General features: G+C 41.6%; 1 protein-coding gene across 1 annotated transcript; it reads left to right on the forward strand.

Annotated features, from left to right (window-relative positions):
- The first annotated feature begins 500 nt into the window (after window positions 1-500).
- Window positions 501-19,602, forward strand: LOC137274779 (cell surface hyaluronidase-like). Its single transcript, XM_067808113.1, has 25 exons — window positions 501-623; window positions 3,619-3,838; window positions 4,257-4,432; window positions 5,207-5,369; window positions 6,473-6,649; window positions 7,439-7,663; window positions 7,931-8,035; window positions 9,166-9,338; window positions 9,655-9,727; window positions 10,050-10,189; window positions 10,368-10,498; window positions 10,694-10,763; window positions 10,992-11,126; window positions 11,437-11,563; window positions 11,690-11,753; window positions 12,064-12,099; window positions 12,490-12,624; window positions 13,572-13,755; window positions 14,696-14,911; window positions 15,667-15,872; window positions 16,902-17,087; window positions 17,634-17,796; window positions 18,396-18,455; window positions 18,998-19,100; window positions 19,478-19,602. The coding sequence occupies exons 1-25, from the start codon at window positions 501-503 to the stop codon at window positions 19,600-19,602; spliced, it is 3,516 nt and encodes a 1,171-aa protein (XP_067664214.1).
- Window positions 19,603-20,580: the final 978 nt, after the last annotated feature.

The following is a 20,580-nucleotide window of genomic DNA, read 5'->3' on the forward strand; positions in this document are numbered from 1 at the left end:
TCTTAGCACACCAAACATTGAAAGGGATAATTATATGCAAACCCTCTCTTCCATAGCCGGCTGTGGGACGCAGAGTAATATCTAAACGCGCTCTGTTTCAGTACGAAGAATCTACACAAGCATGGAGAATGATGTATACATCTATATATTCGATTCAACATAAATGTCCAATATTAGAAATGGCTGGCTCTTGTTTATTGCTCTTGTTTGTTTTTTCATAATCTATCATATTTATATTTTTTCTTCTTCTCTGTGTTTTTATTCTGGATTAACGTTACTGATCGCTTCCCCTGGATTCTAATAAACAGAGTGAATTCGTTTTTAATTTGAAAGGAAAACCTGATAAGAACAAAAAGGAATTTGTGAAAAGACATTTTTGTGATGTGAGGTCAGCATTTCTGTTTCTGTGGATTGGAATTCGTGACCTACAAGATAAGAGAAGGTGACCTCTGACGATATATAATGATCCCTATCGCCAATGTATACTTAGATTCACCACCATGAGGACAGTCCTCTTGTTCCTTGTGTGGAGCAGCCTGTCCTGCTGTGTCTTCTGTGTATGTCCTCATCAGACACCGGGACTCAGAAGATGGTCCCATGCATCCAGCTGGCCAGGAAATAAGGTAAACTGATCGACAACATTTTTGTCGACAACTGATACAGATTTAACACTAGTTTGCCTCTGCGTTTTTTTAAACGCAATTTGTTATTGAAACCGATTGGACAGTTCCTTCTTATTATTCCATTGATTTATTGCTGCCGTTTTACTTGGAGTCATTCCTACTATGGATTAATGGAGATGACGGCTCCTCTTGAGGCAGGGAAACACACATTTGTCATCTGGTGACGATCATCATCAGCAGCAGCATCGTCATCATCGTCATCGTCATCGGTGTCATCACTGATATTCAATCATCAATTTATAAGCTGACGCACAAAGGGGTCATCTAGTCTGTTATTTCCAACAAAACACTGAAAGGGGTGCCCCGAAATGGTCATTTTACGGTTGGTCACACTCGAGCCTCCATTTCCGGGATTGTCAGAGGTCTGGGAAGTCTGCATACACGCCTCTTTGGAGTCACGAGGCCCTGCTTTGCATTGCCCAAAGTTATCGCAATACGGCTGCGAGCAGTCCCCAATCTTCGACCTTACAACTTCTCGCTCCTCCGCTGATCTTGGCATTCGGATGTGTACGTGTAACATGTATACAACTAACAATCTCAGACGACTATGTTTTTAAATGTGGGATTCAACAAGACTCAGTGTTTGTGACTGCACTCACAGCCTTTCTGTTAGCCTGGAATAACCGAAGACCGCGTGTTAGTATCAAGCCCCAGTCAGTAATCCAGAAAGACATCTTAAAAACGATAGTTTTTTGTACGAGTATTCTCAACCGCTCATCATGTGAACATTGCAAGACGATTGCTCTGCAGGAGTACTGCATTAGGTGCACTATTGCATGTGAGGATAATAACAAGCTGAAATCTATGTACACATACATATGGCCTATCTTTCTAAACATCATAAGACTCTTGCCAAGAACAATAGATGTACCGCTATCATTCATTTCTGTCCATTTCACAAACTTAACTGTTATTGTTTAAAGGATTACAGTTACTTTACCACATGTTCGTCCTGGAATTGATACTATCTCCCCTTCTTCATTAGTTATATATATATATATATATATATATATATATATATATATATATATATATATATATATATATATATATATATATATATATATATATATATATATATATATATATATATATATATATTCGAAATGCAGGATATTAACCATCACAAAACACACTCGCGTGATAACCCATATATATATATATATATAATTGGAATTGATACTATCTCCCCTTCTTCATTAGTGTTATATAGTTATATATATATATATTCGAAATGCAGGATATTAACCATCACAAAACACACTCGCGTGATAACCCATATATATATATATATATAATTGGAATTGATACTATCTCCCCTTCTTCATTAGTGTTATATAGTTATATATATATATATTCGCAATGCAGGATATTAACCATCACAAAACACACTCGCGTGATAACCCATATATATATATATATATATAATTGGAATTGATACTATCTCCCCTTCTTCATTAGTTATATATATATACGGTTGGTTGAGATAGTATCAATTCCAATTATATATTATATATATATATATGGGTTATCACGCGAGTGTGTTTTGTGATGGTTAATATCCTGCATTGCGAATATATATATATATATAACTAATGAAGATATATATATATATACATATAACTAATGAAGAAGGGGAGATAGTATCAATTCCAATTATATATATATATATATATATATATATATATATATGGGTTATCACGCGAGTGTGTTTTGTGATGGTTAATATCCTGCATTGCGAATAAGCATTGTATTTAGCGAGCCTTGGCGGGCCTTGGTGACGCAGTTTTCTAGTGATCACTAATGTGACTGCGTTACGTCATGTTGTTCTCAGTCAGCTATTATGTTAAAGAGCCTATTGTTGCCAACAAATATAAACTTAGTTTGAAAGAAGACAAAAAATAAACAAATTTCCTCTCATCAAGGCACTCACAGTACCGTAACAACGGCCGTCAGTCTGGACACGATCACCGATAGATAGGTGTGACGCCATGTTTGTTTGCAGTGTGAAAGTAGTCCCTAAAATTTGCATATGACCTCTCTAATTTGCGTCGGTATTCGTATATGACCCCAACGGATACCGAAAATATTAGTTGGCTTTATCCTGCCGAGAACACTACCCATTGTATGATAATATGAAATGTGCGATGAATGTCTATTTCTGTGTATTTCCGTTATTCCTCTCCCAGTAAAGTAAACATTTAACGTTTAACTGTATTTAGAGCTCAGACACATTCCAATCATTGCATTTGAAATCCTCTGTATCTACTGAGTGGCATTTCGATACCTCTGCAGCATTTCCTGGATCCATTCCTCAATGTACATTCCTGCTGTATCGACCAATCAAACGTATATAATGGAAAACAGGAAATGGGAGTTAAAATAAACATATTCTTTCCTGAAAATAATAGTAATAGGGGGCTTTATTACAATGAGACATGTAACAAGGATTCTGATTTTTTAGATTGAGAAGCGCTGCAACGTCGTATAGCAGAGTGTTGTATTTGGAGTTAATCATGACCGGAAGTCACAGATGCATGGAAATCACATCTCTCTGGCATCCTGCCTGTCGGATAAAGTATGTGTATTAAATCGTAGTGTGGGTTCATGTTGACCACGAGTGACAACCACGAGACAGAATCACAAGGCTTTATTCTTTCATGTCAACGGGTTTCAACGTTGTCTTTTCACCAACAGAACGAACTGAAATCGCCTACAGGCGAAATGACCTTCAGACGTCCGTATATATCCCAGATACGCTGCACTGCCATGTACGTTATTGAAATTGGCGGAGTTGCGATGCTCGCCTGTAACACGTCAACCCCATTTTACACCGTGGTGTATTTGGCACGCTATTTTCAGCACTATAGTTATAAAATGAGATTTATACAGCCACATTTGACGCCATTCGATAAAATCATTTTCACATTGACAGAAACCTGGAGCACAGTCCCGAGTTTTCATCAACGATGCCATCCTGCTGGACGAATCTCCACCGGAACTACACAGCATCACGATAGAAACAACTGGACGCCTTGTGTGGAGCCCGGATGGAGATTATGACTTGACCACCCAATATATTTTGATCAAGGGTCGTTTTGACGTCGGCAGCGATGACTGCAAATTTCACAGGAAAGCCAACATCACTCTGACAGGTATCCAGACTACACTGAACTACAACTCTTAAAAAATCAGTGTTTCATATCTACGTTTTATTGTACATTATATAGAGAGTGACATAAATACACAATAGTGTGTCTCTTTGGTTGTAACGCCTGATCCACCCAGTTTTGATGCGCACTCATTCACTCACACACCCACACATTCACTCACTCACTCACTATGACGGCGGTATGTAAACAAAAGGTCAGTAACTGACTTTGTGAGCATCGATCTTCACAGGTATGACTCGACATCAAGAAAGTCACCGATAGTATCAAGGAATAGAGAACATGTCGAGCAACCATATTTCCGTGGAATGGTTGCCATTAGATCATCACGTCCCATATCTTGTCGTCATGTGACATCACCTGTATAGCAACACAATCACGTAACACATTTCACACCCAACAGGCATCCGTGGCAAGTACAGATACGTCATGGGGCCTCACCTATTCGGGGAGAAGTTTATTGGGGTGGCTCCGGGTGGCACCTTGGAACTCCATGGCAGAGAGAAGCTGTCCTGGACTAAACTGACCAGAACTCTGCCAAAACTGACCAGCTCCAATGGACTGCATTACGATCACAAGGTGAGTGTTCTAGTCAGCTGTTGAAGGGAAATGACACCCGAACCGGCGCCATTGTCATTATCTCATTATCGCCAGATGCCAATAGCGTCAGCGACCAACCAAATAGAATGACCGTGATGACACCGACGGGAAATCCCTTTGGGCGCACCTTCAGAATACAGCACCAAAACTTCTCGTGAGGACGTTAGTTTTAAGTGGACCTAACCCTAACCCTAACCCTAACCCTAACCCTAACCCACCCTAATCCTAACCCTAACCTAACCCTAATCTAACCCTAATCACTTGCAACAATTACGCAAAAGAGCTTTATGTTTTTAAAGTTTGTGGTGCTGCATTCTAAAGGTAGGCCTCCCTTTGATCGTGTTCACCTGTGACTAAACGTACAGCAGTAATACTTCACATACTGGCTGCCACCTACCATGTGGTTCAGCAATACTGTGGAGTAACAGCGATATTCGGCGTTAACACCATCGTGACGTCATCGTCACAATGACGTCACAAACACATGAGTAATATCACTGACACCGCACCTGTTTTGCTCTACCCTTTACCATCAGCTTGATCCTGATTTGTGATGACAAACCTAACATTAGCCTTGAATCTGATTCCTCGATACAAATTTGTATCTGTGTTCACCCCGAATCGTCAATAGATGTTTCAATCTATAAAGAATCACCTCAATCAAGTTTGTCTCATGTTTGGGTTTCCGTCGGTGATAAATGATTGTCTCATTTTCTCAAGAATCTTACTCGCCAAATAATCTTTGAACCACAGACAAGCAACCATAGTTCTGATGGGAGCTGGAAGAAGGGTATCCACGCGTACGTGATGGATGGAAGAAACGGTCACGTGATAGACTTTGGAAGCTTCATTCTAGGAGAGTACAACAGTTATTACTCTCCGAGAGACCCAACGTCTCTGGCACATTTCATCAACAGTAAGAGCTGCATAGTACAAACTTAAGAGCTGCATAGTACAAACTTCACATATAAGCTGCTTCAGAATCTCTTGTAAACATTTGCAAATGTGGACGAAATACTACATGCATGGTAAACCTCATTAACTCGGCAGTGAACTGTGTAGAGGGGAAACATTATGATAATGCAGTGAACTGTGTAGAGGGGAAACATTATGATAATGCAGTGAATTGTGTAGAGGGGAAACATTATGATAATGCAGTGAACTGTGTAGAGGGGAAACATTATGATAATGCAGTGAACTGTGTAGAGGGGAAACATTATGATAATGCAGTGAACTGTGTAGAGGGGAAACATTATGATAATGCAGTGAATTGTGTAGAGGGGAAATATTATGATAATGCAGTGAATTGTGTAGAGGGGAACATTATGATAATGCAGTGAATTGTGTAGAGTTCGATATAAGGTTAACGTCCATAAGCAATCATAGCGACAGTAGTTTGGTTATCGGAGCAGAGGTCACATATTCGCAACATGAAAAGGGTTATGGCTTAGTTCTTGTATTATGAAAAACGTTTCTTTCGTGTTTCCCTCTTCTTGTAAGATAGGTACATCTCTACGCTGAAATAATATTAATTTTACTGCTTGAACAATATCAGCAAACGACTATGCTGTCACTGTATTATCTAGTCCAAATAGTGGTTCCCAGTGGTTCCAAGTCAGCGTCTTGTGTAAAGTGCGCTGCTATGCAGTTTCAGACATAAAACAATCTTGTGTGCATTGTGTGAACAGCTGCTACTACCGGGACAACAGGACAAGTGGATCATTTTCGGGGTCATCAAGTTTCAGTTATCCATATACATCATTTTTACATCCACGAGACTTGTACGCCAGATTTGTAATCGGTTTTGCCACAAAATTGTTGACGCTGATTAATCTATGTCGTTGACTTGGTGTATTTACTCTATATGTTGACAGTGATATGCAACCTCTCGGGTGTAACGATTTACGGTATGCATGTTACCGCTGTATACAGGTGCCATTTATGTACCATTGAAAGTGATAAGCATCGCTTAGAGTTACAGTCACCTCTTGTCAAAAGCATTTCCTTGAACGGTTTTAGATGCAAAGGATGGAAACATTGTCCTATTGAGTGTCAAAGCGAACCTGATCGAGCCACGAGTCAATCTGACACCGGTGTACGAGGCTGTGGAGACACTTACTGATGGACACATGACCGGAAATGGACTCATTAGGTCTGTCCGAAAAGGCGACGCATATGCTTTCATCATACAGAAAGGTATTGTCGTTACACGACTGATGAAATATATTGACATATCTGCCGTGCAGGTTTCAAAAAGAGTCTTGCATAGTTTTGTCATACGGACTGGTACTGTTTGATGAAATTATAAAATACACGTGTAAGGGACAAGCTCTTCTCTTCATAACTGGGGATTGCGCATGCTTTGGATCTTTCCTATAATTGCAAAATATATCAGGTTGCAGCATAGTACATCTTATGGCCATCTTAATCATTGTGCTCGTTTATTCTGCTTTTAGGGAAGAAATATTGTATTAATCCGAGATCATATCGATATATCTCTCGTATACCACAACATACAAGACCTATATTGACGAGTAAAAGACACTAGAAGTCTCGGTAGATTTTATAATGTTTGATTTTATCAAAAAACATATTTTACGTTGCCGAAATCTTTTTTCTTCCATAAATGTACTAGTATGTTTATATTTTTTTGAATGATTGGATTTGAAGGAACCAGCAATCAGTTTGACAGAAAACACATGTGCTGATGTGTATCTTCATTTGAAACTAAATCCATTTTGTTTCAAGTGTACATTTCAATTAAGCTTTGGCTGATAAAAATGTCCCAAAACAAGAATATACACTTTCGTTTCGCAACGCCATTTGATAAGGAAGACCACGCAGAGTTGCTTCAAAAGCCAGTCTTATTTGATAGAAAGAAAAATGGAACTCATTTTCAAGTTGTTTCAAGTTTTCATTTGATCTAGTTCAGTCTGAATTCTTTCAACATGTGTCACGTGCATTGTTGCCATGTTTGACAATTAGGGAAACCAGAAACTTTAGACCAGAAAATTGGTGTAAACTACAAACTGAGATCTCAGACTGCCAAGGTCAGCCTGACACTTTGGGACAGACGTTTGAAGTTCTCCACCAGCAGCTACATCGACAACAAACACTCCTACCTGAACTCCGTAGACTTCAGGGTCGTGTCAACTCAGGCTGCATACCCCATCCTCAGTGTTATAGACGATGTGTCGACATGGCAGCCAGGTCAGTCGAATCTTTTCAAATACACCCTCATAGAATTTCCTGTGCACAGATGTCCGTTGATAACGTAGCTGAATCCACATATCGTGGTTGTGATATTAGGCAGGGTAACATCAAGGTGCATATTTTGATAGTTTCGTTTGACGCTTCCGGATCGATCCACCAAATTTCCGCCCTCCTCAGTATATTTTAGAGACAGTCATGGGATGATGATGTCCCAGTCACGTGAGATGTTTTCATAACCCAGTATATATTTGTGACCACACACAGGTGATAAAGTCATTGTAACATCCACGGACTACCAATGGACCCAGACAGAGGAAGGAACTGTCATCAAGTGTGCCAAATGTCACCATAATCAAGTCCAGATAGATCGTAAGTCCCTTTAACAGTCCACGTCAGAGAACCAGTGTCTGGTTCGATTTAATTATTAGAGGCATCGGTTTTGGTATTTTTACACAGTGGTCACGTATTATTTTCGGCACCTCACCGGTATAACAGTGATTACCATCCGAGACCTGTACCACTTTCGGTTTTTCTCTCGCCCGGAGTGAGTGAGTGAATGACGTTTTAAGCCGCTTTTGTAAATGTGGCAGCAACAACACGGCGGGGACACCAGAATTCGGCTTCACATTAATGTAGGGATTCGAAACGGGGTTGTCGACCTGACGAGCCAACGCTTTAACCACCAGGTTACCCCACCGCCCCTTGTAGGTCAAGCAGGCTTTCCTCCCGTCCTGTAACTGACACGCCTTGATATAACTGAAATACCGTTATAAGATGAGTTCACGTACTTACGTACTTGCTGTGACTTACCTTCTACCTTCTTATTGACATCTTCTCTGAACAGACATATGAATATGCGGGTACATTTGTAACACAGATTACAGGCGTGGTGTACTGGATGCCACTGTTGTAATAGTACATGGTCCCTGAATATACAAGAATTAGTGTGAGAAATAGCCACTGGCCCACTGGCCCATGGCTAGTAAAAAATTAGTCGGAACAGTAAATATCCACATTTATTGACTTTGACTTTGACTTTGAATACAATTTTAAATCATGCAAGAATACCGCCTGACAAAAATGGTCATCATATTAGGAGCTTAAAGATGAGACCTTTGTTCATTGTTTTGTTGGCTTGTAACTTTCTGACATAACTCGCCCGACTGGTTCGCAAAATTTGGACTAGTATACACACTGATAAGAAATCCCGTAACACCCTGTATAATACATGCAATCTATGACACAGCCCAAACCTTGATCACTGAACGTTCACCGATAACACTAGTGTGGTTCGACACGTTTTCTTCCTGAAAACTTAAGGTGTTTTTTTTCAAATAGTCAAGATTGAAAGAGGTACGTGTGTCAAATGTTTATTCTCGACAAATGTCTCCCCCAGATTCACCGGGTTAGTCTTGTATCCATCACTCTGAGGAAGGACCCGAGCGTTTCTGTATTTTTCACAGAAACTTTGTCCTGAACATGCAGATTGTCTGTTCCAGTGGAGCCGCTCTTCACACACTGGGGGGAGATGGTGGACGGGGTGGACCAGAGAGCCGAGGTGGCTCTCCTTACTCGCAACATCCGGGTTGAAGGTCGCATGGAGAACACGTGTCCATCTAGCAACCGCAACTGTAACAAATACAACTATGACACGTTTGGTGGCCATATCAAGGTATTCAGCTGTTCTTCAGGACACACGTTGTTACAAGTGCTGAGTGAGTGAGTGAGTTTAGTTTTACACCACACACAGCAATATTCCCGCTATATGGCGTCGATCTGTAAATAATCGAGTCTGGGCGAGACAATCCAGTGATCAAAAGCATTAGCATTGATCTACGCAATCTTCACGTCAACTAAGTCAGCGAGTCTGCCAACCTGATCCCGTTAGATACTGCAGCAAAAAAAACCAAACTGTCAGAATCTCCAACATCAGGATTTGAAGATTTTCACATGACAGAAACTAATTTTAAGCAAACTTTGTGTTGTAGTTTGTGAAGGGTTTCAAGGACGTCCACATACAAGGGGTTGAACTCACTCACATGGGACAACAGTCAGAAAAAGGTAAACGTCACTGCAGGTTTTATACAGAATATACAGTCAAAGCGTCGAACTCACCTCTGGGTCGCTGTCGATTTGGTCGTAATGGTTCTTGGTCATTTCTGTGCTGACGGATGTGTCGATCACTTGAAAAAGTCCAACTTGTCCCTTGATCCCGACAAGGTCGACACAACGGGGTTTGATTGTATGCCGCACCCTCAATACCAGACAATCACTCAATGACATTTTCTGACAATTCACTTAAGGCATCATCTCTAAATATGAGTCTGTGAAGAATTCATTACTGAGGTAAACTTTAGATTAGCTTTATAACTTTGTTTTTCAGGTTTCTATCCGATACATTTCCATATGACTCACGATATCGACAGCGTTGGTAACTACAGCAACCCGGCCTGGGTGCGACATTGCTCTATCCACCACACGTACAGTCGCTGTGTCACCGTTCACGGCACCCATGGGGCTACAGTAAGTGTTTGAGTCTGCGTACTGCACACAAAACCCACGGACATAAGTAGTAGTAGTAGTAGTAGTAGTAGTTGTTGTTGTTGTTGTCGTTCGTTTACAATTTCTCCAATATTACGACAGCACATGCTAGAAAAGACCAATGTTTATTGGAAGATCTTTGACGTGTATCTTCTGAAAGGTCCAAGACAACGTTGGATACGACCATCTTGGGCACTGCTACTTCCTGGAAGACGGCGGGGAGAAGAGGAACGTCTTCGACGGTAACCTTGGAGTGGGAACCAGGAAGGGCAGTATTCTACCCTCGGATGAGTACGCCACCGTCAACATATAAACACACATCTATATTAATTACTGGTTAACATTACATGTTTTTTAGCTTAGTTATGGTACCAGAGGCTAGAATAAAGCATACGCTAATTGCCCCCCCCCCCCCCCCCCCTTCTTGCGGTTAATCTGTCTTTAGCTTCTTCTTTGCTTTCTGTATTGCCATACGTCCATCCACAGCAAACCTGCCACATTCTGGATGACGTCACCGTCGGTATACCTTAGAAACAACGTAGCCGCTGGTGGCGAGGTAAGCAGCTTCCTGTATCTGTTGTCATCACCCCGCATGTACAAGTGCAGACACACATGCCATAGCGAGGCTGTGTGTGTATGCGTTAGTGAAAGTGCATCATTTATATAATGTCTTCTCTCACGGCCCTTTTCTATAACCTATTCATTTTCATAAATATGACCAGACTTTAAACCTTGTCAATTTTTAGTTTTTATTAGTATTTTGAAATTCGGTTTATTGTTTTAGGGTGTAGGTATATGGTACGTGTACCCCGACGAACCCATGGGGCCTTCCTTCGGTCTGGGATTCTTTCAGAAGAATGAAGCAAAACATACCGCCCTGCTTGAGTTCAACAACAACGTTGCCCACTCCAATCTCCAGGTAGGTCACTACAAACGCGAACGTAATTCATCAAAAGAACGAAAAGGACTTGAGGACCTGATGTTCATATCAACATTCAGTACTGAGCAAGTTTCAGTTATTTCAATGTTCCTGTCTGCAGGACGAATGCCAATGTTTCACGTCTTAGACCTTTACCAATAGTATGAAACCCACTACCATGGGAATGATCCTGGCAAATCCAGAAACAAGAAGTAGTGAAACCAGGTTTAGAACCTGCGCTCATAGGTGTCTGGTGTGCCCAAAGCAGACATTGTGGCTGATGATGGTGGTGGTGCTTTTCTTCTCCCAGGGGATGTTCATGGACGGTATCGTTGAGCCGGACGAGACAGTCGGGGACAACAATCACTATGACGCACGAGAGGATCCTCTGAATACAACCTCTCCTTTCAAGGAGGTTGTTCTCTACAGATTGACGGGTGCGTTCGTTATTCTACTGGAATATTGCTAAAAGTGTAAAATCAAACTCATCCAGCTGGTCAGTCTTATAATCATGTGGTAATGCCGCTGCCTGTATCATCTTGTACCTATACGTGTTTCAACAGCTTACAAGAACCAGTACCAGAACGCGTGGATCAGAGGAGGGTTGATACGGATGGATCATTCATCGTAAGTAGCAACAGTAACCGTGCCCTAACCGCCAACACACGCTCCCCTCTCTTTGTGATGTCAGCTAAAGGTGAATAGTAATTTTCCAGTCAAATAACTTATTATCACAAAATATTGTTCTCCATACTCAAAATACACGTTATGAAATAATATGTCGACATCAGTTGGCATATCATTTACATAGCCACACCGACATAGTCATTGTGATCAACGTTTCTCTTGTAGGCATTACTGACAGAAACTGGCACACGCTTAAGTGTGCTTAAGTGTTATGAGTAAAGGTTTAATACTGTGTTGATTCTATCAATAGGTTTGCGGACAGTGGACGCAGCTTAACCATGGCTAGGTATGCTGTTCCGTGTATTCATTCGTCCGTATGTTCCTTCGCGTGTGAGTACGCAAACACGATTACACGCAACTTGAACTTATCTTCAGTCACGGTAGTGGAGGCACCATGTATCCGACGTATGTCGTCTATGCATATATAAAACAAGCCCTTAAGAGATAGTATTAACTAACGTTAGCTATATTTGTTCATTGCATATTAACAACGATATTGTATATTTATCAGACTGGCATTATATCAGTATACGACCTGTAATGTATTATTGGTCATCATATTAATGGCAAGCCACTCTCAGCCGTTCATGGTTAGAGCTGACAAAAGTGGTTGACTTCCCAATGACCAATACATTTTATTTTTGTGCACGACTTACTGGACTTTTCCTCAATACAGAGCAGCCGCTGATCAGTCGCTGACCAACTCCATCATAATCGGGGAATCCCGGAACCTTGGTGAACCTTCACGGATCTCCCTTGGCAACAACAAATACACTACCATGCCCCGAAGTATTCCACTTCCGTATGACCCGTAAGTTGCTGTGCCTTTCATTCTGGAATGGCTAGACCGGCTCCCCATTCACAACTATTCCACTAACATAATGCCAGTGACGGTCGAATCCGTACTACCAGTGAAGAGAAACAAAAGCAAGATGAGATGCGATCAGTCATCTTTCATGGCAAAACCAAACCCCAGTTTTTCAAGATATTTCATACCAGTGGCAATCGATATGTATGAAAGCTGAAGTCATGATCAGCAAAATGTGTTATGCAAAATGCAAAAATGAACATGAATTAGATTTCTTTACCAGTTTCCTAAAATAAGAATATAATAGTTTAAATATAATTGGTACGTTGCTAGTAAGTCAGGAACTGGTGTGTTGGTAAAATGTTCCACTGACGTCACCTGCGTCGAGGGAATTCCGATTTTCGCAGTGACAAAGAAGAGTCAACTCGAAGTAAAGGATGTCTTCTTCCTGAGATGTGAACAGTGTCAGTCGAGAGACAAACACGTACGTTTTGGTGTGTTGATCAACGTCGCACTCACCAGTAGTGAATGACAGCGGATGGAGTCTGGACCTGATATTCTCTGCAGATCAGATTCGACGTAATGGTTCTCTCCAATCCACCGGATCCTGTTAGTCAGTTGTTAGCGCAAGCATGAGTTGTGTAGTACAAATTCAAAGCTTGAGGTTGTCTGGGAGGGAGTTTACCAGATTTAACCATTGTCATATACTAAGTTCCATTGATCAAATTCGATTGTCATATAATGTATATATGTAAATGAATGTGTTCAAACGCGCAGGGGAGTGAGAATTAGTGGGGGAGTGAGTGAGGGAGTGAGTGGGTGAATAGCAGGGTGGACGGGATAGGGTGGTTGGCGTTTCAGTGAGCTTGTTTTCTCTCTACAGTATATCTGTTGACATATACTTGATATACAAGTCAGCCTGTCATAACTAACCACCTGCTCTGGTTTAGGCACCAGCCTCTAAACGGCTTCCTCTTCTACGACGGCCCTGTATATATAAAGAACGTCTGGTTCAGCAACTTCACCAGCAACGTCAACTACACCGCAGGGGCGATTGGTTTCCTCCGGAACAACGAATACAGTTCATCTCCATCCAACATGGCTACCAATGTCAAGTTTAACTTTGTGGACGGGGTAGAGAACACTTTTATACACATAAACTCAAAATGTTACTGTAATATCATAATTGATGGAATCAAGGCTTCTCCAAGGCCATGAAAGTGATGTATCCACACATCTTATACACAAATAAGGGGCTGTGGGATACCCACATGTTCAGAGCGTTCGATTACTACGCACACGTCTAGTGCCAAGCTACGGTCATAAACTTTCGTGCAATTCAAGGTTCGATGTCAGAATGTAAGTCTGAGATACAGAACATACTTATGTGTTCATTCAAAAATTCGGGGTTCAGCGTTCGGTTCTCGATCCAAATAAGAGCTGTCTTCTCCATACCCTGTGTCCACCAGTTGGTTCCTGGTAACTTATAGTGTGAACAATTATCCCAGATGACCCAGAATTCAGCACTAGAACGTTTTGAAATCGCTAGCTACCCAGGATCAGGCACTGAAGTTACCCAGAGCCTCAGGCGGCCAACATAGTATCTCTGCCATGTGATGTTTGTTACATGTTACACAGTACAATCAATGTAATATTGCATATACTTGATTCAGGAAGGCTATACACATTATGAGAAACATGTATCATAGAATACTTAACTTTCTTTATTATTGAGAAAATATCAGAATTGTTGAATACTTTTTAATGTGCGTAGTTACATCTGTATTTACATTCGTTTCCATGTAATGTCATCTCGTACGGAGAGCAAGCGGCACGTCACTTAGATTTGTAATGACATTATGCAATACACATTACTGTCACAGTTGCCGAAACATTTTACATGGATCCACTGAAAAACTATCATAAGACCGGTGCTTTCAGAGTAAGTGTTGTAGTTTACAAACAAGAGAATATCAGATCTAAACCTGTATAGCATTACACAGAAGGGCGATTATCCACTCACCATTAGACATAAACGATTGTTACGTGCAATGTTGATATTCCTTGCATGCAGCCCACAACGGGTAACCGGGTGTATGACGGTAATGAGACCATCCACGGGTTTGGCAACAACGACGGCGACAAGACCGCCACCATCAGGGACACTGACGGTTCCCTAACTGGGTACCCGGGGGCAACTGTGGTGAAGCCAGGGGCGTACTACCACAACTCGAGATGCTACACGCGAGACAACTGGAACATGCAGATTTGTCCACAGGAGTTTGGTTCTGTAAGTCTAACATACCAGTTACGTGGGTACAGTACATAAATGACATTATGATATTAATTATTAAACCTATGGTATGATGTTTTTGAGTACGTTTTGGTAATTTAATTTCAATTACTGGGGAATATGCCCGTTGGAAGAGCACATGTCATGGATGGCTAGGGCTTGATGTAAGGGAGAAATAATGGACCGGGTGGTCAGCGTAGGATCGGTGCGCGTAGCTGTAATCACAAGATTGTCTGGTCCTGATTCGGCTATTTAAAAACTGTCGCCATGGAGCTGTGATATTGCTGTGTGCGGCAACAGAAACGAAAACATGTTAAACAATGAACATGAAAAACAAACGGGCATGGGGCTGAGTAGTTGTCCGATTTCTGTTTGACATATTGACCTTTAGCAGAATCCGGGGTGAACACTATTTGGCTCTTGAATATAGAGAAACGAGGGGATTTATCGAGGTAGAGCCTTCATAGTGATATAATACTGCTTTGTGCGCTTGGACATTTAAGAAACCATTATAGCAGGGTCGTACATAGAGGATGCTAAACGACCTTCCGTGTAATACCATTTTCAGTAAACAGAATACTAAACTCGCACCCGTGAAATACCATCTTCATTTAACTTGTGAAAGATTTAGTATCAATCTCGATTTCGCTCGTTTGATACTAGATCATTAACTCGTTTAATAAAAACAGTATTACACGGAAGGTCGTTCAGTATCCATTATATAACACACTCTACCTGCTGTCTCTGTACAGTTGTCGATACGACTTGGGAGCACCGGGGACCATGGCAAGACCCACCCCTTCATGATCAGAGACGACGACCCTGCTGCACAGATGACGGAGACGTGGGCGCACTCGGCGGCTTTTCCGGTGACGCTGGGGGGACACTACAGTTACACTCTACACTGGAGCGGCATTGTGCCCCACGAGTTTCACATTGTCGGGGAAGGAATTAACAGGCAGGCAAACGGACATAATTGATAGCAGGATTCTTATATTCTGCCTATAAATCTAACATCCAAAAGGAAGAGGGACGATGAAAAATGAGACTCTCTGATTATCTTAGTTTTACGTTCGCCACTGCTGAGTAAATAGGTTGGCTAAGTTGTGTCCCTTGAGCGTGACTGAATCTGTAATCATGGGCTTGAAATAAGAAGCACCTTTGCGTTTCTAAGCATTTCGGCACCATGCCACACCCATTACAAGAGTGCATTCAAAAAGATTGAAACCTTCGTCTAGTCCCACTCAATCATTTGCTTAACTTTTTTTTGATATATTAGCGTAAGAGCGGTGTAAAGCGTTCACTCGTCAAGCTAACGGTCCACTTCGATGAGTACTTCGGAAACCTATTTCCCCTGTTGTCCCCTGCCGATGTATTGCTGAAATATTGCCTTACGACACATCACAAGTTTCTCATTGAGCTAAATTCTGCATTATCTAGCCTAACACTACATGTCGTGTCAAGTACTCAATGTAAAGGTTTCAACAAACAACCAAGTCAATAATATGACACTTGTATTGTCGAAGACTACAGATTTTTTAAAAATCTTTCATATTTTATGTAGAGGACATTGCAAGTAAGGATGAAAATGTAATATGCAATTCATTGCTTTTGATGTGCAACACGACGCATGATTATGACATTTGCCATATGGCCTTGAAAGCAATAACACCGTGAAGATCCGGGTTAGAACTGATCTTCAGTAACCCATAAATGTCGTAAAAGGCGACTAACTTGATCGCTTTACTTGGCTGACACATGTTATCGATTCCCAAATGCGTAGATTGATGCAATTGATCACTGGATTGTCTGGCCCAGACTTGATTATTTACGGACGCCGTCATATAGCTGGAATAAAACGAGTGCGGCGTAAAACTAAACGTACCAGATCATTCACCTGAAATCAATAAACGTAACTGTTTTTCGACAACACGGGATATTTCGAACATATTTCTACATGTAGTTGCCTCTCCCCTAACGTTCACAGAGGCCGATGGCTCAGGTTCGGCGTGTGTCTCCCTAGAGATGGCAAGTTCCATATCTGGCAGTTCAAACCTGTATATCGTGATAGCCAGTCGAAATATGACAACCAACACTGGACAGAACTGACCAGTGTAGCCGAACTCGAGAAGGACACGTCGGGCACAGGCTACTTCTGGGATAAACATACTGGGTAAGAAACCCTCTCCATAATTTTGACTGCACTCTCTATACAGAAATACCCTAGTTAAGTTATGTGTCAGATGAATTCGTCAGTGATGTCAGTGTTATCATTCCTTACACCACAAACCCCAATCCCGACAGTATGCTCGGAGCGGTAAAACATTCGAAAGCCAAAACGAAAGTCAGCACTGCAGAAGAAATCGAAGGTTTTACTTCCCCAACTATTCTACCAGAATGCCAAAGGCCAGCTAACTCATGGACGACGTTTCTTAGCTATATAATGATGTGACATCGCGGTATGGATTCCGTATAGATACCGATTACCAAACCTAAAACAAAACAAAGAACAGTTTTCTCTGATTTGGATAACGATACATAACGAACTGTAGGTCCAAATTGTGAAAAGAAACAAGTCATAGCAGGTATATACTGGTTCCTTCACGGCCATCGATACTTGTTAACATATACCAGAGACGCGAAGATGAATGATCAATGTACTACAGATATTCACAGTAATAAGAATCTGATAATCAAATTAGCGCTGTATGTCCCACAGGTTGATGTTCTTTAAGATGTTCAACAACTACGAGAGGTTCAACAACGAGACAGACGCTTGTCCCAACGGCTGCCCCTACATACGCATTCAGGTCCTCTCCGGCAACCTCCACGACGGCGACTGCTCCTCCAGGGCATATGGACCATACAGACGGGCACCTGTTGTACGTCATCGTAATACCCCTAAATCATCAATACTGTGCTCTGAAATATGTACATTCATGACCCTATACCATTTGCATCGAACGGTATTGCTATTGTTTTTAATGTTTATACTTCTAGGTAAAAGTACTGAGAAATCAAATTATGTAAATTATAACAATACCAAAACTTCTCATCGAACATAGGTGCAATCTTTAGGTAAGTGACTTTGTTTCGAGTCTTCATTTGCATTAACCAGCGGATGGGTTACAATGCAATTCAAATGCTCACGCCCAGATGATTACATGTGAATGAGTGATGTTTAACTGAGTGAGATGATAATACCCCAATATATCCAGTCAGCATTTCACAAATCGATATTAGAACTACGAACATCGTATTTCTGTCTTTAAAGTACTGGGCCGTGATTGTCGTAGCTCTGCCACAGCTTTGTGAAACAAGTCTCAACGTTTAACAAATGGCCAGGACCCCATACCGCTATCCGATCACAGTGCTGATGTGATCGTAAATCTCATGCGGTAACGAATACCTCCCTCAGTCGTAGTGCTAATATAGCTTAGATGACCGCCAGTGTCCTGAAATTATCCTTCATTTTTCACAGACTGGAGGTCACGCCCTGCACAAGAACACCCTGCAGGCTACGGCGAGTCAGCCACCAAGGGTAACACTGTCTTATAATATGCGCACAATCTGACTGATTGTACATTATAACTCAATAACCCATTATCACTGGGGTAGCAGGGTAGTGACACCACCTTCCGAAGCCAAACAGACCTGTGAATTTCGTTATGCTGTAAATTTGACGATATTCTTCAGATCTTGAAAAGTATTTAGAAGCTGGTGAACATATAAGACGAATATTTGAATGGTAACTTTTATATACAATGTACATCTCTGACTCCCTGTACTTTCTGGTATATATAGTATGTTTTGTTCAAATGTCTTTAATCACCTGAAGAAGGGACAAGAAGTAGCCTAGACATGTCGTGTTATAAAATACAGAAGGCGTTGTCATCTTTATATTTTTTGTATGAATCGTAATTAGACAAAATATTTGTCAGCGTGTGTTTGAGATCGTAGGATGGAAGTGTAAATAATTTATAACCCTACAACTCGTGCACCACACTTCGACGTCACAATAACGTGTCGCAGATTATGGATGACGGTAATTAGTTCACGATCATTACTTCGTTTTGTTTCCAGGATTGGGGTGCAGGGCGTACACGTCCGTTCCTGACCCGGACTCCCGTCAATGGTCACTACGGGCAGTGGACAGGCTGGTCCCACTGCTCCAACACGTGCGGGGGTGAGTTTTTACAGCTCCGTATATGTATGAATAACTTTGTATATTACTTTGTTTCATTACTAGTGTATATGACCAGTGAAGAATAGGCCTTCAGCAACCCATACTTGCCATAAAAGGCGACTATGCTTGTCGTAAGAGACGACTAACGGGATCGGGTGGTCAGGCTCGCTGACTTGGTTGACACATGTCATCGGTTCCCAATTGCGGAGATCGATGTTCATGTTGTTGATCACTCACGCACTGTCAGAGACCTCAACGTGATGTGAATTTGCCTGTGTTGATAAAGATACACATTCAGCATGATCACTATGATCATACGGAAGAGAGTTAGTCAACTAGATGATATTCCTGTCATATTCATGTGTACTGTGTTGCAGGAGGTTCACAGGTGCGACACAGAGCCTGTGACAACAAACATAGTTCAGAAGACTGTCAACGTCCACATGTGGAACACAGAATGTGTAACACCAAGCCGTGTTCCTCAACACAGTTACTGGGATGAACACTTGGGAGTTCTTCACATCACGTGAACTCTCACTGTACATGTTTTATACACTCTGACTTGACTGAATTACAGCGTACCTAGATGTTATTACAAAATATAAGAATAAAGTGTATCGTAAACTTACTTGTAGATTTCGTTATTATTTACTTCAAGGAGTGTTGTTTACAGGCCACTACCCCACACTGTGATTGTGACACTGTGACAGACTCTCTCTCTCTCTCTCTCTCTCTCTCTCTCTCTCTCTCTCTCTCTCTCTCTCTCTCTCTCTCTCTCTCTCTCTCTCTCTCTCTCTCTCTCTCTCTCTCTCTCTCTCTCTCTCTCTCTCTCTCTCTCTCTCTCTCTCTCTCTCTCTCTCTCTCTCTCTGATACTATTGTCATGGAGGTAAACTCGCACATGAACGCGACGCTACCGCGCAAGTGTACCCCACTACCCCAAGAACATACATGTTCGCTCAGCACATGACACTGGCTCACACTGATCTTAGGTTCACTGTTTAGGGAATGTTTTAACTCGGTTGGTCTGCTTCAAATTGTACACAACTGTTAATACACACCTGGGAATGTAGTTCAGAAATGTGAAACGTGACCTCGACACATCGACTCGCGTTCAGTCACCACCCCCACCTATATACTTCTAGTGTAGCCAAGCGCCTAGCCTGTGGCAGTAGTTTTGCAATGACCAGTCAACAGTTTGGTCACATGTTGTGGGAACTAGCGTCTTGTGTGGCGTCCTGTATCACTCAGTTTACCACCTTCTACACGGATTAACCGTGGGCATGAACATCTGGGCGACCCTTCGTCGATAACACGTGTTGAGCAGTTCAATATCTTCAACATAATTCTCGTGCGGCACGTGCGCAGAATGCTTTGGTTTGAGATCAACGGCTTCTTTGAGCTTTCGCACTTCACCGGCACTTTCCCAGAAACAATAACAGTCACCACAAAAACAAGGGTATGTTACAAATATTCTGTGGG

This window comes from Haliotis asinina, chromosome 2, assembly GCF_037392515.1.
Source record: "Haliotis asinina isolate JCU_RB_2024 chromosome 2, JCU_Hal_asi_v2, whole genome shotgun sequence".
NCBI classification, from domain to species: Eukaryota; Metazoa; Mollusca; class Gastropoda; order Lepetellida; family Haliotidae; genus Haliotis; species Haliotis asinina.